The sequence below is a fragment of the Schistocerca americana genome, chromosome 6 (genome assembly GCF_021461395.2).
Source record: "Schistocerca americana isolate TAMUIC-IGC-003095 chromosome 6, iqSchAmer2.1, whole genome shotgun sequence".
NCBI classification, from domain to species: Eukaryota; Metazoa; Arthropoda; class Insecta; order Orthoptera; family Acrididae; genus Schistocerca; species Schistocerca americana.
The window spans coordinates 361477016-361493918 of NC_060124.1; the positions used below are offsets into that span (position 1 = coordinate 361477016).

At 38.4% G+C, this 16903-nt stretch overlaps 1 protein-coding gene and 1 long non-coding RNA gene across 2 annotated transcripts in view; one reads left to right on the plus strand and one right to left on the minus strand.

The window, feature by feature from the left end:
- Positions 1 to 16903, plus strand: part of LOC124619340 (protein unc-80 homolog) — a 905779-nt gene that overhangs the window by 810866 nt on the left and 78010 nt on the right. The window contains exons 58-59 of the mRNA XM_047145658.1: positions 14161 to 14326; positions 14475 to 14678. Of these exons, the coding sequence (XP_047001614.1) occupies positions 14161 to 14326; positions 14475 to 14678 (370 nt within the window). The remainder of the gene's footprint in view (positions 1 to 14160; positions 14327 to 14474; positions 14679 to 16903) is intronic.
- Positions 1 to 16903, minus strand: part of LOC124619341 — a 141348-nt gene that overhangs the window by 28330 nt on the left and 96115 nt on the right. The gene's annotated exons all lie outside the window — the stretch shown is intronic.

Genomic DNA, 16903 nt, shown 5'->3' on the forward strand with positions numbered 1-16903 from the left:
GTTGAGAGGCCAGACAAACGTGTGGTTCCTGAAGAGGGGCAGCAGCCTTTTCAGTAGCTGCAGGGGCAACAGTCTGGATGATTGACTGATCTGGCCTTGTAACACTAACCAAAACGGTACTGCGGTACTGCGAACGGCTGAAAGCAAGGGGAAACTACAGCTGTAATTTTTCCTGAGGGCATGCAGCTTTACTGTATGGTTAAATGATGATGGCATCTTCTTGGGTAAAATATTACGGAGGTAAAATAGTCCCCCATTCGGATCTCCGGGCGGGGACTACTCATGAAGACGTCGTTATCAGGAGAGAGAAAACTGGCATTCTATGGATCAGAGCATGGAATGTCAGATGCCTTAATTGGGCTGGTAGGTTAGAAAATTTAAAAAGGGAAATGGATAGGTTAAAGTTAGATATGGTGAGAATTAGTGAAGTTCAGTGGCCGGAGGAACAAGAATTTCGGTTAGGTGAATACAGGGTTATAAATACAAAATCCAACAGGGGTAATGCAGGAGTAGGTTTAATAATGAATAAAAAAAATAGGAGTGCGGGTAAGCTACTACAAACAGCATAGTGAAAGCATTATTGTGGCCAAGATAGACACGAAGTCCATGCCTACTACGGTAGTAGAAGTTTATATACCAGCTATCTCTGCAGATGATGAAGAAATTGATGAAATGTATGATGAGATAACAGAAATTATTCAGGTAGTTAAGGGAGATGAAAATTTAATAGTCATGTGTGACTGGAATTCGAGAGTAGGAAAAGGGAGAGAAGGAAATATAGTAGGTGAATATGGATTGGGGGTAAGAAATGAATGAGGAAGCTGTCTGGTAGAATTTTGCACGGAGCATAACTTAATCATAGTTAAAACTTGGTTCAAGAATCATAAAAGAAGGTTGTATACATGGAAGAATCCTGGAGATACTAGACTGTATGAGATAGATTATATAATGGTAAGACAGACATTTAGGAACCAGGTTTTAAATTGTAAGACATTTCCAGAGGCAGATGTGGACTTTGACCACAATCTATTGGTTATGAACTATAGATTAAAACTGATTAAACTGCAAAAAGGTGGGAATTTAAGGAGATGGGACCTGGATAAACTGAAAGAACCAGAGGTTGTACAGAGTTTCAGAGAGAGCATAAGGGAACAATTGACAGGAATGGGGGAAAGAAATACAGTAGAAGAAGAATGGCTAGCTCTCAGGGATGAAGTAGTGAAGACAGCAGAGGATCAAGTAGGTAAAAAGACGAGGGCTAGTGGAAATCCTTGGGTAACAGAAGAAATATTGAATTTAATTGATGAAAGGAGAAAATATAAAAATGCAGTAAATGAAGCAAGCAAAAAGGAATACAAATGTCTCAAAAATGAGATCGACAGGAAGTGCAAAATTGCTAAGCAGGGATAGCTAGAGAACAAATGTAAGGACGTAGAGGCTTATCTCACTAGGGGTAAGATAGATACTGCCTACAGGAAAATTAAAGAGACTTTTGGAGAAAAGAAAACCACTTGTATGAATATCAACAGCTCAGATGGGAACCCAGTTCTAAGCAAAGAAGGGAAAGCAGAAAGGTGGAAGGAGTATATAGAGGGTCTATACAGGGGCGATGTACTTGAGGACAATATTATGGAAATGGAAGAGGAGGCAGATGAAGATGAAATGGGAGATACGATACTGTGTGAAGAGTTTGACAGAGCACTGAAAGATCCGAGTCGAAACAAGGCCTGGGAGTAGACAACATTCCATTAGAACTACTGACGGCCTTGGGAGAGCCAGTCCTGACAAAACTCTATCATCTGGTGAGCAAGATGTATGAGACAGGCGAAATACTCTCAGACTTCAAGAAGAATATAATAATTCCAATCCCATAGAAAGCAGGTGTTGACAGATGTGAGAATTACCAAACTATCAGTTTAATAAGTCACAGCTGCAAAATACTAACATGAGTTCTTCACAGACGAATGGAAAAACTGGTAGAAGCCGACATCGGGGAAGATCAGTTTGGATTCCGTAGAAATATTGGAACACGTGAGGCAATACTGATCCTACGACTTATCTTAGAAGAAAGTTAAGGAAAGGCAAACCTACATTTCTAGCATTTGTAGACTTAGAGAAAGCTTTTGACAATGTTGACTGGAATACTCTCTTTCAAATTCTAAGGGTGGCAGAGGTAAAATACAGGGAGTGAAAGGGTATTTACAATTTGTACAGAAACCAGATGGCAGTTATAAGAGTCAAGGGGCATGAAAAGGGAGCAGTGGTTGGGAAGGGAGTGAGACAGGGTTGTAGCCTCTCCCCGATGTAATTCAATCTGTATATTGAGCAAGCAGTAAAGGAAACAAAAGAAAAATTTGGAGTAGGTATTAAAATCCATGGATTAGAAATAAAAAGTTTTATGTTCACTGATGACATTGTAATTCTGTAGGGACAGCAAAGGACCTGGAAGAGCAGTTGAATGGAATGGATAGTGTCTTGAAAAGGGCATATAAAATTATCATCAACAAAAGAAAAATGTGGATAATGTAATGTAGTTGAATTAAGTCAGGTTATGCTGAGGGAATTAGATTAGGAAATGAGACACTTAAAAGTAGTAAAGGAGTTTTGCTATTTGGGGAGCAAAATAACTGATGATGATCGAAGTAGAGAGGATATAAAGTGTAGACTGGCAATGGCAAGGAAAGCGTTTCTGAAGAAGAGAAATTTGTTAACATCGGGTATAGATTTCATTGTCAGGAAGTCGTTTCTGAAAGTATTTGTATGGAGTGTAGCCATGTGGGCGATAAATAGTTTGAACAAGAAGAGAATAGAAGCTTTCGAAATGTGGTGCTACAGAAGAATGCTGAAGATTAGATGGGTAGATCACATAACTAATGAGGAGGTATTGAACAGAATTGTGGAGAAGAGGAGTTTGTGGCACAACTTGACAAGAAGGAGGGACCGGTTGGCAGGACATGTTCTGAGGCATCCAGGGATCACAAATTTAGCATTGGAGGGCAGCATGGAGGATAAAAATTGTAGAGGTAGACCAAGAGATGAATACACTAAGCAGATTCAGAAGGATGTAGGTTGCAGTAAGTACTGGGAGATGAAGAAGCTTGCACAGGATAGAGTAGCATGGAGAGCCGCATCAAACCAGTCTCAGGACTGAAGACCACAACAACAACAACTGCGACTAAGGATTCTTCCAATTCTCAGTAGACATTGAAGTTGTATATCAGCATCAGTAATGTGCAAATAAATATGAGATAAAAATATATGTGTTTAATCAATGAGACAGTGTTCTCAAAATATATTCTCTAAGCATTTTTATTTTTCTAAAGTATACTGTATACAGTAAGTATGGCATATGCTACATGCATGAAAGTGTGACAGATACTAAATTATTTTTTTCTTTTAGATGATGTATTGCCTATAGGACTTCATTTCATGATCTTTTGCCAATGATCATTTAGTGATTTTTCTGATATTTCAAGTGCACATGTGGCAAGAATTTTCCAAGATTCACACCCTGTTACTGGTAGGTGAATCTTGGACAATGTTAGTCACTCATTCTGCTGACTTTTGACTGAAGATCTCAAGACAAGCATCAACAAGCAACATGTCAAGAAGTGGACATGAAAGAGTCAAAAGTTTTATACTAATTAAAAGTACTAGTCATTCTGCATATGATTGTTAAAAATATTTATTCTGACTGTAGTTTCAACAATTTGTCATTATCTAGTGTAATAGGATATTCAAGCCCATTCTGAAACATTAAGTCATGACATACTGGAAAATAGTTCTCAGCAGTCTGAATACTAATATGTATTATCCATGCTTTCACACACATGTGAGCACAAACCATGTGGCAGGCACAATAACAACAATCAGCTCACATAAAATATATATATATATAATCTCCAGTATGCCCCAGAGTGAATCATTTGTACAGCTAACGTGGACTTCTATACATTAAATCTTGAATTCATTATGTTGGATACATGACCTATTAAAGTAGGAGAGTTCAAAATTTATAATATAATATTCTTGTAGAACTATTAATCAGTTCCAAAAATATATCTGTGTTAATAAAATCTTCTTGGTTTTCAAGCAGAACATTTTGGCTTGAAAACCAAGAATATTCTTTTTCAGGCATGCCACCATGACAGACTCCAAGTACAATATATTAACATAACTACTTGGTTGATATATTAGGATAATGCAAGCAGATGGATCAATATCCCTGCAATAGACCTAGATGCAAGACCTTCCCCATACATCCTCCCACCACCGCCTGCTCTAGTCTGGTCACAGACATCATCGCAACAAAGGCAGGCTTACCAGTGAAACCAATCATGTGATCTACAAGCTAAGCTGCAACCACTGTGCTGCATTCTATGTGAGCTTGACAACAAACTAGCTGTCTGTCTGCATGAATGGCCACCAACAAACTGTGGCCAAGAAACAACAGGACTACGTTGTTGCCGAGCATGCCACCCAACGTGATGTACTTCATTTCAGTGACTGCTTCTCAGTCTGTACTGTTTGGATCCTTCCCACCAACACCAGCTTTTCTGAATTGTGCAGGTGGGAACTCTCCCTGCAGTATATCCTACGTTCCTGTAATCCTTCTGACCTCCACCTTTGTTAGTCATTTTCAGTGCCCATCTAGACCCTTCCCTGTTCCCATTCCAGCACTATGCAGTCCTCTATTCCACCAACACACTCAGTCTTTTTACTTCTCTGCTTTTCTAGTACCCCTCTCCCTTGCCCTCCATATAACCTCAAGATTGCACCTAGCTGCCTTACCCTCTCTTCACCTCGTTCTTGCACGATTCACCAGCAGCACTTACCATCTCCCACCCTTAATGCTAGCCCTCCTGCTCCCCACCCCAGCCTCTTCCTTACCCTCACCCTGTTGCCTCTCCCACCATTGGCTGCTGTTTGTAGTCTGCCATCAGCTGCTCGTGACTGTGGTCATGTGTGTGTGAGTAGCATTTGCATATGTGTGTGTGTGTGTGTGTGTGTGTGTGTGTGTGTGTGTGTGTGGTCTATTTTTAACAAAGGCCTCATTTGCTGAAAGCTTATATTGTGGCAGTTGTTCTGTTGTACCCATCTGTGACACAGCATCTCTGCTACATGGTGAGTAGCAACTGTCCTTTTCATAAAATTGTTACATTCCACCCCGGATTTTCCATTGTTTGATTTTCCGAACAGATTCATCTTAGTGAAGTGACAGCTGAGAATAGAATCTGCTATTTTAAGATCTTATAATGTGCTGTGCTTGACTGCCAAAAATTCATGTGGAGTATATGTAATAATTGAGAGGAGGGACTACTACTTGAGGTGATGAGTGGCAGATAGTTTCATAAAAGGCAGTAGTAACTGTTATGCCTTCTCCAGAATAGAATAGAAACAAAGAGCGCACATCTGTACTTCTGAAGAAAATGCAGCCTTAGAAGTGGATCCCAAGTTAGGCAAGCATAGGGAATGAAATTAGCTGCGTCTTTAAGAAGAACATTTCCTGCATTTGCCTTCAGTGAGTTAGGAAAACATAAAATTAGATTTTAGCGAAAATAGTATGTCCATATCACCGTATTGTACCCAGGTGTATCAGATGATGGAATTTTGCTGAAAATGGTTACAGAAATAAAGGTTTCATCAAATAGCATCTTTTGTGGAAAATATGTCATTTTTAAAATAACCCAACAGGATTAAGAATCTTTATACAAAACATATTATTACAAAGGTGAACATAAAAAAAATTCCCCCAAATATTTTGTAACAAAGGTGAACCAATTCAAATTATCTTTGGAAAATAGTTGCAGATAATGGCTTAGAAAAGTTTTCTGAAGAAGGAAGGAAATGCAAGTTGGGAAAAGCCTAAGGTATCATAAAGAATGTACAAACTGAATAAAGATTGTCTAACAATGTTGCAATAAAGTGCTACAACAATGCAATCAGAATGCATATTTGCAAGTAAAAGTAAAATTATACAGTATTGTTAGCTCAGAGACCCCCAGCCATCTAACTCATAGGTTTCCTTTCCTAGTGCGCAGTGACATATTTTCTTCCCAAAATTTGAGTGTAGCTGACTGTGACGAGTGCTTGTAGATTTGAGTGCCATGTTTGTGTTGATTATAGTAAGAGAGAGAAGCAGAGGGTGAAATCAGTCCCATTACATAGATTATTCTTTTCAAATAGCATCAAGGGGACCACCAGGCTGTTTGGCACCATCCAATAGACAAGTCACTATCAATATTACATTTGTCCTCACTCTATGAGACAATCTCAAGAGGTTTGCAATTTAATCCAAGATATTGATATGAAGTCCAGTGATCAGGAACTACATGGTACCACCCCTCTTTTGCATAACCAGCCCAATACTACTGCTAAAAATTTCTTCCAGCTGCAGGATTCAAACCAGCTGTCTCTGACTCATCACTGGTGTACAAGCAGATGACCACACTGAAATAAGAAAAATAAAATACTGTTTTCCATTCATTTTGTTCTTTTACCTAATAAAAACTAAACTAAACTCTGCATGAACTGTCTACGTAAGTTCAGTGATACTGACCGGCTGCCATGTCATCCTCAGCCCACAGGCGTCACTGGATGTGGATATGGAGGGGTATGTGGTCAGCACACCACTCTCCCAGCCATGTGGCAGTTTACAAGACCAGAACATCTGCTTCTCAATCAAGTAGCTCCTCAGTTTGTCTCACAAGGGCTGAATGTGCCCCACTTGCCAACAGCACTGAGTAGACCAGGTTGTCACCCATCCAAGTGCTAGCCCAGCCTGACAGCACTTAACTTCAGTGATCTGACGGGAACCAGTGTTAGCACTGCAACAAGGCTGTTGGCTTCAATATGCCAATGATTTAATACTATCTTTTACTTTTAATTGCACTTCAGTCTCCTTTTCCTGTAGTACAAGAATTTCTCAAAGAGTATTTTTCTTAAACAACAACACTTAATTTTTGAGGTCCTACTGGCACACGAGAGCTACAGTTTCAAAATTTTGTATAGACTTATATTTATTGGACTTGTGGTATACATGGATTTTCTTTCATATTTGGTAGTTTTATGTCATGAGGTTTTCTCATGTACAGGGGTACAGTGGATGGGGTGGGAGGTGGAGGGGTGAAATCCCCTGCAGATAATGGTTGTCACTCGAACATAACCTTCAGTGTAGAGAAATGTTATTTTGTGAAGAAATTGGTGGAAAGACCTATTTCACATTTTTTTTCTACACATTGTCAATATATCACTGAAAATAGCCATAATCATTAAATATTTAAATATATGTATTCCAAACTGTTTAATGTAGAATGACCACATAACACACATAGAAGAAAGTGCAAGTGGCAGACTAAAATTTATAGAAATGATTCCAAGGAAATGTAATGCATTTCAACATGAGAGAGTTCACAAATATCTCTTATGAATAATGTATTGATTCATGAGTATTTTCTATCACTATGGAATTTTTACTGTATAGGTTTGATATATGAAACAGAGAATATTCAAAGAACAACTGCATGTTTCATCATTGATATGTTCAAAAATTCTGGAACATCACTGAGTGGGAGAAACTACATGAGAGGAGTTAGATGGACTTACTATTAAAATTCTAAAAATGCACTTTCTATTAACGGTTAGGCAGTGTATTACCCCCCCCCCCCCCCCCCCCACTTTACATATCTCACAAAATTACAATGATGACAATATTATGAAGGAATAGATTGCTACTCACCACATGACGGAGATGTTGAGTGGCAGAGAGGCACAGCAAAAAGACTGCTTAAAAAGTAAGCTTTTGGCCAAAAGGCCTTCTTCTAAAATAGACAAAACACACACACACACACACACACACACACATTGATGCAAACACAACTCACATACACATGACTACATGGCCAGAGACAGTGGTCACTTGTGTGTGTGTGTGTGTGTGTGTGTGTGTGTGTGTGTGTGTGTGTGTGTGTGTGTGTGTGTGTGTTTTGTCTATTTGAGAAGAAGACCTTTTGGCTGAAAGCTTACTTGCTTAGCAGTCTTTTTGTTCTGCCTGTCTGCGACTCAACATCTCAACTACAGGGTGAATAGCAATCTGTTCCTTTCATAATATTGTCATTATTCCATCCTGGATTTTCCATTGTCTAAAATTACTATGATAGTGATAGAGAAATTCAGGCTTAGTAACCTTCCAAACTAGTTACATGTGTGTGTGTCCTGGTGACACTGTTGTTATAGCACACAAATTTATTAGTGCTAGTAGAACTCTAAATAACACAACATTTATTTACAAGACACCCACTGTTGAGAAGCAAGTCATTCAGTCTTATAAATTGCGGTCAAAATCACTGTTTCATAAAAACAGGGTTCATAAACCATTAAACAAATTGTTTGGAAGCAGTTCTAGTCAGTATGGCATAAAAGATTTCTGGACACAATACGATTGTCAAGGATAACTTCTCCCAGTGTAGAAAACAATCTTATCAGAATTTTTTCCTTCAAAATTAATTAACACAAGGTGAGTTGTGTCTTCATTAGGGCAAAGAAGTTCTCACTCTTTAGTTCCATGAAGCGTTGTTAAACAAACAACTGGCAATGCCAAATCAAGGGTGCCTCTTGTGGCTGGCCCGCAAGTAGGTGACTGTCTTATTCACTATATCTATACAAAAGCTTTCCACCAATTATTCTTTCAGCAGATTATCTTCAAATGGACTAGGTGTGGGAAAAATGATATTGGCATAAGTGCCCTCCAGCATACACTTTGAGGTTACACGTGAGTTATATTATTATTATTATTATTATACAAATTTGGCCATTAAAGACCGTGAAAACAGTTATTTCTTGCGCTTCTGGGAAGTCTTCTTTCTCTCAGTCAACACTTCTTTCATTCTTGCGCTGAAGGCGGCTTTTCTCTCTTCCGACCATTTAGTTCCACACGTCTTCTTAATTTTCACACCAAAACCCGTGAATGAATTCAGTTTTTTTCTAAAAAGGTTTCTGTTAAATATTGTTTCCTGATCTATGTCCATTTCTTTTAGATCTCTTTCTGTGTTGATAAACCATAAATTTTTATTTTTTAGATTTGCGATGTACGAAAATATTTGTTTTGTAAGCCTATTCGGGTTCATCCTCATGATGTGAGCCTAAAAGGAGCATCTTCTTTTTCTAATTTCGTCTGTAATTTTGCTGCACTTTGTATACACTTCTTTGTTGCTTTTTAGTCTGTATACAGGCTTGCCTTGATCATCTGTTATTTTCCTGTGTCCAAGAATTGTTGTCACAATTCTTCTTTCACGATTTTCTATCTGTTCTGCGTATGTAAAATTTGCCAGTGTTTCTGATGCATAAAGTATCTGTGGTCTAATGACAGTCTGGTGGTGTCGTGAGTTTAATGTTTTTGGATATACATTTTTTTGAATACATTTGTCTGCAGTAGTGAGTTGCTGTCTCTAGTTTTTGTATTCTAGCCCTGCAGGCTGGATGACCTTTTGCCACAGGCTGAATTAGTTCACCAAGATATTTAAAATGTTTAGATACCTGTATTTTCCCGTATTTCGTAGTTATTTTCTTTGGTGGATTTTTGATATTTGTAATGATTTCTGTCTTTTCAAATGAAATTTGCAAGCTTGCTTTTTCAGCAGTTTCTTTAAGTAATTCTGTTTGTTTTATTGTGTCTTATAACGTGAGTTATAAATATAAATCTAGAACCTTATCCTTAAGATTTCGCAATTTTATCTTCTTCTTCTTTATCACCCATTTCCAGGTTCCCAGATAGGCTTGTGAATCATGGACCTCCATTTTTGTCTGTCTCTCCACCACTCTTCTCTTTGTTTAAGTACAGCTTCTGGATTTCCTCCCCTCATTCCTGTGGATTCCTTACTGTATCTGCCCTGCTCTTTCTAGATCTTCCATGTGGTCTCTTTCCTGTTTATCTTCCCATGAAAGCTTTGTCTTTTTGTACTCTCCCCTGTCCCATTCTCACATTTATACCACTTTAGGTTTGTTGTTTCTATCTTTTCCTGAAGTGGCCTTTTTTTTTTTTTTTTTTTTTTTTTTTTTGTGCGTTTGACACTTCAGAATTTTGTCTCTGCTACCTGCATTTGTCTCTCATCCTTTTGTGTTACAGTCCATATACCACATTCATATCCTAGAAATGGTTCATGATATGTTGAACATAGAACTTTTTTTACGTTCCTTTGGGATTTCTCTGTTCCACAGAATAAACCATTCAGATAGAAGCTGCTTGCTTGCTGTGTTCTTGTATCAAATTTCGTTGGCTATTTTACCATCATTTGTGATAACATTTCCTATGCACTTTAAACTTTTGACCACTTCCAAAATTTTCCATTCAGTGTCATCTGAACCCTTCCTTCCTTATGTCCATCCCTTAGGCAGAACTACTGTTTTGCTCTTCTCTGTGTTAACTCTCTGTAGATTTTTCTATCTCACGGTTCCACACATGTACTTGCCTTTGCGTTTTTTCCCTCACCTGACATTACTATGACATCTGCAAAAAAACATAGCTTTTGTTGAATTTTTTCTTAATTTCTGTTGAATATTTTTATCAGTTTTCTCCATGGTTATGATGAATAATATGGAGAACAGCACGATTCCCTGTCATGGACCCATTTCAGTTTTAATCCTTTTTTTCTGTTCTATACTGGCATTTACTCTACTAACACACATTGTGTACAGAGCTCTTATTATTTTTTGAATTGCTAAAAGTCTACGTGATGGTGGGCAGTATCCTGGTATTTAGAAAAAATATATTTGTAAAAATATACTTTGCTGCTATCACTGAATGATGTCAGAGGCTACAGAAAGCAATGCAGAATTTCATATCACTAGAGTCATCTCCTCCAACACCTCCACTCTCATACCTACAAAACAGGTAACTGATAATGAAAATCTTGTACAAAGAAGGCAAAAATCTAATTCCCTATCATTCAGAAAAATATTGTTTTAAATACAGTGTGCTACAGTGTTCTGTACTGGGACCAATATAGTTGCTGCTTGTAAATGATTTGGAATCATCCAGCCCTAACTATACATACATTAAATATTCTGATGACACAAATATTCTTATCAAAGGAAAGACCCCAGAAGAGCTCCAAAATGAAAGCAAAAACAGCACTTCACATATATCAGAATGGTTCAGAATTAACAGTGTCGTAATAAACACACAGAAAACAAACCCTGTTCATCTACATACAGTGCAGAATAAACAGCCTCTAACTGCAACCATAGAATTGTTAGGCAGAAGACTTGAAACTCTAAATACCACTGAATTTCTAGGAGTCTGGATCCGACATGACGTAAGATGGCAGAACCACACACACCATTTGTTATAGTATAAAAATTATTGCTGAATGCACATCAGTGCAACCCAAAAAAATGTGTACTATGCCCAAGCAGAATCACTTCTGACATATGATTTAATTTGCCGCAGAAATTCACCACCCAGCAAAAGCAGTTCCATTGCACAAAAAAACAATTACAAGAGCCATGGAACGCACAGCACCCCAATCTTCATGCAAATCTTCATTTAAAAATCTTTGTATTCCTACATTACCATGCCTATACATCTTAGAAACAATCTTGTTTATAAGGAAAATCATAGATGACAACAGCAAGATTGCTCCAAAAAGCAAAATATCCATTCATAGAACACAAGGAGTAAACAAAATATAAATGTGCAGTTTGCACATACAACACTAAAACAAAAAGAACCCCTGCAAGCGGGGAAAAAACTGTACAACATCCACCTAAAAAACTTAAGGCAATAACTGGCTTGCATAAATTCGAAACTGCAGTTAGTGACTACTTCTTACAGAATTGCTACTATAGTGTTGATGAATTTGTGTCTGCCTTGTAAATATGTGAAAAAATTTAAATACTTTATACAAATAAGGCCTAAATAAGAAATGTGTATGTATAAATTTATTCATGTATTCTATGAATGTGTGAACTGTTGCGACTTACCAAACGAGAATGTGCTGGTAGATAGACATGATAAAAAACACACACACAAACTTCAAGCTTTCAACATATACAGGCCTGTATATGTGCGGATGGATATGTGTGTGTGTGCAAGGGTATACCTGTCCCTTTTTCCCCCTAAGGTAAGTCTTTCCGCTCCCGGGATTGGAATGACTCCTTACCCTCTCCCTTAAAACCCACATCCTTTCGTCTTTCACTCTCCTTCCCTCTTTCCTGATGAAGCAACCATGGGTTGCGAAAGCTTGAAGTTTGTGTGTGTGTTTGTGTTTTTTATTGTGTCTGTCTACCAGCACTTTCTCGTTTGGTAAATCGCAGCATCTTTTTTAATATAGTTTTCCCATGTGGAATGTTTCTTTCTATTGTGTGTGTGTGTGGGGAAAAATATATTAAAAAACAAAGATGCTGTGACTTACCAAACGAGAAAGCACTGGTAGATAGACACAGAGATATATATGTGTGTGTGTGTGTGTGTGTGTGTGTGTGTGTGTGTGTGTGTGTGTGTGTGTGTGTGTGTGTGTGTGTGTGTAATCAAAGCCTAAAGTAAGAACTGTGCATGTGTAAAATTTATTTGTGTATTTGTGGACTGTTTTTCCCATATGTTAGACTTACATTGTTGTATGCTGTAAACTATACAACAGTTTCTGTTCAAAATTTATAACTATTAGTTGACTTGTCCTGTTTCACTATGTACCTCTCTAGAATGTCTGGCAAATAAATATACAGTACAGTACTATATAATATCTGTTGACCCAATGAGAGTTGTTTGTATAAAGTTTCAGAAACGAACATTTGACATGATCTTTACATTAAGACATGTAATGGAGAAAAGATGGGAATCTGGAAAAAGAGATGGTGATGACATTTACTGGTATTGAGAAAACCTATGACATCATGCTTAGACAGCTAGTCTGAGAAAAATTAACGAATAAACATGTTAGTACAGCAAAATTGCAAACAATATGGCTTTAGTTGCATCTCTTCTTAATTTCATTTAATAGTATGATTCGAATGGTTCAAATGGCTCTGAGCACTATGGGACTTAATATCTGTGGTCATCAGTCCCCTAGAACTTAGAACTACTTAAACCTAACTAACCTAAGGACATCACACACATCCATGCCCGAGGCAGCATTCGAACCTGCGACCGTAGTGGTCACGCAGTTCCAGACTGAAGCGCCTAGAACCGCATGGCCACACCGGCTGGCTAATAGTATGAATTTCCTCCATGACCATGATGAATAGTATAGGAAACAGCACACTTCCCTGTCATAGATTTATTTCAACTTTAGACCATTTTGTTTATTTCTTTTCTCAAACTTGACTGACCAAAAATTAGCTTTTCGTGACGCATTCTGCTAGCTAATAATCATGACAATTACAAGCACTTTCCTTTTCTCTGCCATCTTCATGATTGTGATTTAGAAAAAAAATCTGGTGCATATTGTAAATGATAGATTTTCCTTTACGTTCTTTAATGAACTTTCATTTTCATAATATTCTTACATAAATCTCCAGTACTGCATATTATTGATTCAAAACTGTAATTATCAAAATTTATGGCAGTGATGACATCACATTAGAGAGGTTATTTTCATCACTTTTCCATTAATCTTCTCATATTTATATCAGAAATTCATATTTTAAAAACCTTTTAATTTTGATGGAAAATGCCAGTGCATGTTATTTCAAAAATATGGTTCTGTCTAAAGTGCAATTTTTAATTTTGGTAGAAGCTCTTTCAGGTGGAATAAAGTTTACTCTGGGTCCCTGTTGCTGGTGAAAATATTCAAAATCACAGTAGTTGAACAGATGCTATTTGTATCACACTAAACATCAGTCCACATAAATTAGTCCTCCCCCCCCCCCCCCCTTTTCCCTGTCCACCCCCTCTGCTCCTCCTCCATTTTGATGTTAAGAAGATTTTGTGGCTCCAGTGAATGCATCCAATAACAGAATCCTTCACCAAACTCAAGGTTGAGCATCATTGTCATTGTGAAGTCACAGTTGTACAGACCAGAATGATTATCTCAGTTATAAGAAATGTGAAAAGCCTAAGAAGATGGTGAGGATATAGAAAAATATTCCAGGAATCTCTGGTCGAGCGTCAGTATATGTAGTCTGTTTAAATAGTGATATTTTCTATAGCAGTGCTATTGTTTACAGGTCAACCAGCCTCCAGCATCAGATCAAGAAAGACATATGCAACACATTATCAGAGAAAAACTGCGTGGACTAAATTTACCCACGCCAAAAGGGCGTGGATCTTTGCTGATGGACTTAGCTCATGAAATGAAAGAACTAAAGGAAGAGTTAGAGGATAATCAGTATGGTAAATATACCTGAAACTACTGGTTTCAAAAGATTTATAGAAATGGGCAGTGGCATTTGCATCCAGTTTTATTTTATATCATGTGACATAGAAATATTTTTTTGTTACCTAACAGGAAATGTCAGTGAGTTATTCTTTATATATGCAGATGATCAACGGGAAAGTAGACATGCTACAACAGTAGCTGACCCTCCAGTTCCAGAACCTGCAACTACCACTTCAAGGCCAGGTCGATCTTCTCTAATAGCAGATCTGTTAACTGGTGAATTGGGCTGTTCCAGAGAATCCAATAATAAAAACAACAATGATGCAGCTGGTGGCCACAGTTTACCACAATCACAAAAGCACAGAGGTATTTCGACGCATCACTTTTTATCTACTCTCAAAATGGCTGCAACATGCTGTTTACTTAGTTATCTGAGCTTCAGTGTGAAAATACTCAGCTGATTCAATTAATGGACAAGACAAAATATTTTTCATTCCATTGGGATGAACTTATTCTTTACTCTGATGTCATATATATTAATATGTATTATTATATATGAAAGCGCTGGCAGGTCGATAGACACACAAACAAACACAAACATACACACAAAATTCAAGCTTTCGCAACAAACTGTTGCCTCATCAGGAAAGGGTCATTTTTATATGTATTATAATATATTATTGTAATATAGTGATTTTATTCTTATTCTGATTTGGTGAATTTTACTGGTTACAAAAGGTAGACATACAGGGTGAAGCGAAATTCGCACACTCGGGCTTCACAGCATCACTCCTCACATGAGAGAGATAAAAAAAATGTCTCTTTCATTTCGTCTGGCAAGTACATCCGGCAGAAAAAGGACGTTAAAGAGTGGCAATCTGATGACACTGTAACCATATGTACAGTAACAGTCTCTGTCAACACACATAAGTCTTGCTCTCAAGTTGGTACAGTGGGTAGACTTTTGGGTTACCACGCAGGAGGTCGAGGGTTCGATCCTGGATTGAGGCACTTTTTTTTTTTTAATTTGCTTATTTCATTTTGACATTTTGTTCTGTAATATACACCATTTCTTAGGTCACATGTATCCTAAATTTAAAGATTTTGTAACACTCAAAATAACAAATACCTTGAATGAGATTTTCACTCTGCAGCGGAGTGTGCGCTGATATGAAACTTCCTGGCAGATTAAAACTGTGTGCCCGACCGAGAATCGAACTCGGGACCTGTGCCTTTCGCGGGCAAGTGCTCTACCATCTGAGCTACCGAAGCACGACTCACGCCCAGTGCTCACAGCTTTACTTCTGCCAGTATCTCGTCTCCTACCTTCCTAACTTTACAGAAGCTCTCCTGCGAACCTTGCAGAACTAGCACCACTGAAAGAAAGGATATTGCGGAGACATGGCTTAGCCACAGCCTGGGGGATGTTTCCAGAATGAGATTTTCACTCTGCAGCAGAGTGTGCGCTGATATGAAACTTCCTGGCAGATTAAAACTGTGTGCCCGACCGAGACTCGAACTCGGGACCTTTGCCTTTCGCGGGCAAGTGCTCTTCGCAGGAGAGCTTCTGTAAAGTTTGGAACGTAGGAGACGAGATACTGGCAGAAGTAAAGCTGTGAGTACCGGGTGTGAGTCATGCTTTGGTAGCTCAGATGGTAGAGCACTTGCCCGCGAAAGGCAAAGGTCCCGAGTTCGAGTCTCGGTCGGGCACACAGTTTTAATCTGCCAGGAAGTAACAAATACCTTGTTAGACAAATAAGAAATATACTGTTGAAACAAATGACCTGTCATAGGACAGAATAACTACAAAAACAATGTCAGTTTTGAGATGCTGAAGATGATAGCACAGTACAATAACACAACATCTACTTGTCATTTATACTACATGTAATATGAATGCTCAGGTGTCACATATTAGCAACCATTGATAATAATAATGTCCATATTAATGACCACATGACCTTCACAACAGAATACATTGTCTTCAGAGCAACAGATGCTCATAGCGACCTCCCTGCATGTCCAAACATTGCGCAACCTGCCGGTTGGACCCTTTGCAGCAAAGCTGCATCCACAGTAACAAAAGCATCAGGAACATGCACTACCAATTGTTCTACATTCATCAGCAGAGTAGAGAACACATGCCCCTTCAGGTGCCCCCACAGGAAGAAATCCATGGGATTTATGTCAGGTGAACATGTTGGCCATACAACTGGACCTCCAAGTCTGAGCCATTTCCCTAGAAATGTTCTGTCCAAATACTGTCTCACATTAATTTCAGAGTATGGAGGTGCACCGTCATGTTGGAACCATATCCTCTGCTGAACATGTAGTGGAACATCTTCCGCCGTAACAGACAGATAGTTTGAGAGGAATGCATTATACCTTCATGCAGTCATCTGGTCAGGCAACATGTAGGGGCCCAAACACCTGTCTTTCAATATTCCAGCCCAGAAATTGATACCAAAGCGAACTGGATATCCACAATTGTGGGCGACGTGCAGGTTAACCTCACACCAATGGTGGGAGCATTGTGCATATTGAAGACATCCTCACGAGTGAATGCTGCTTCATATGGCCCAATTACAGTG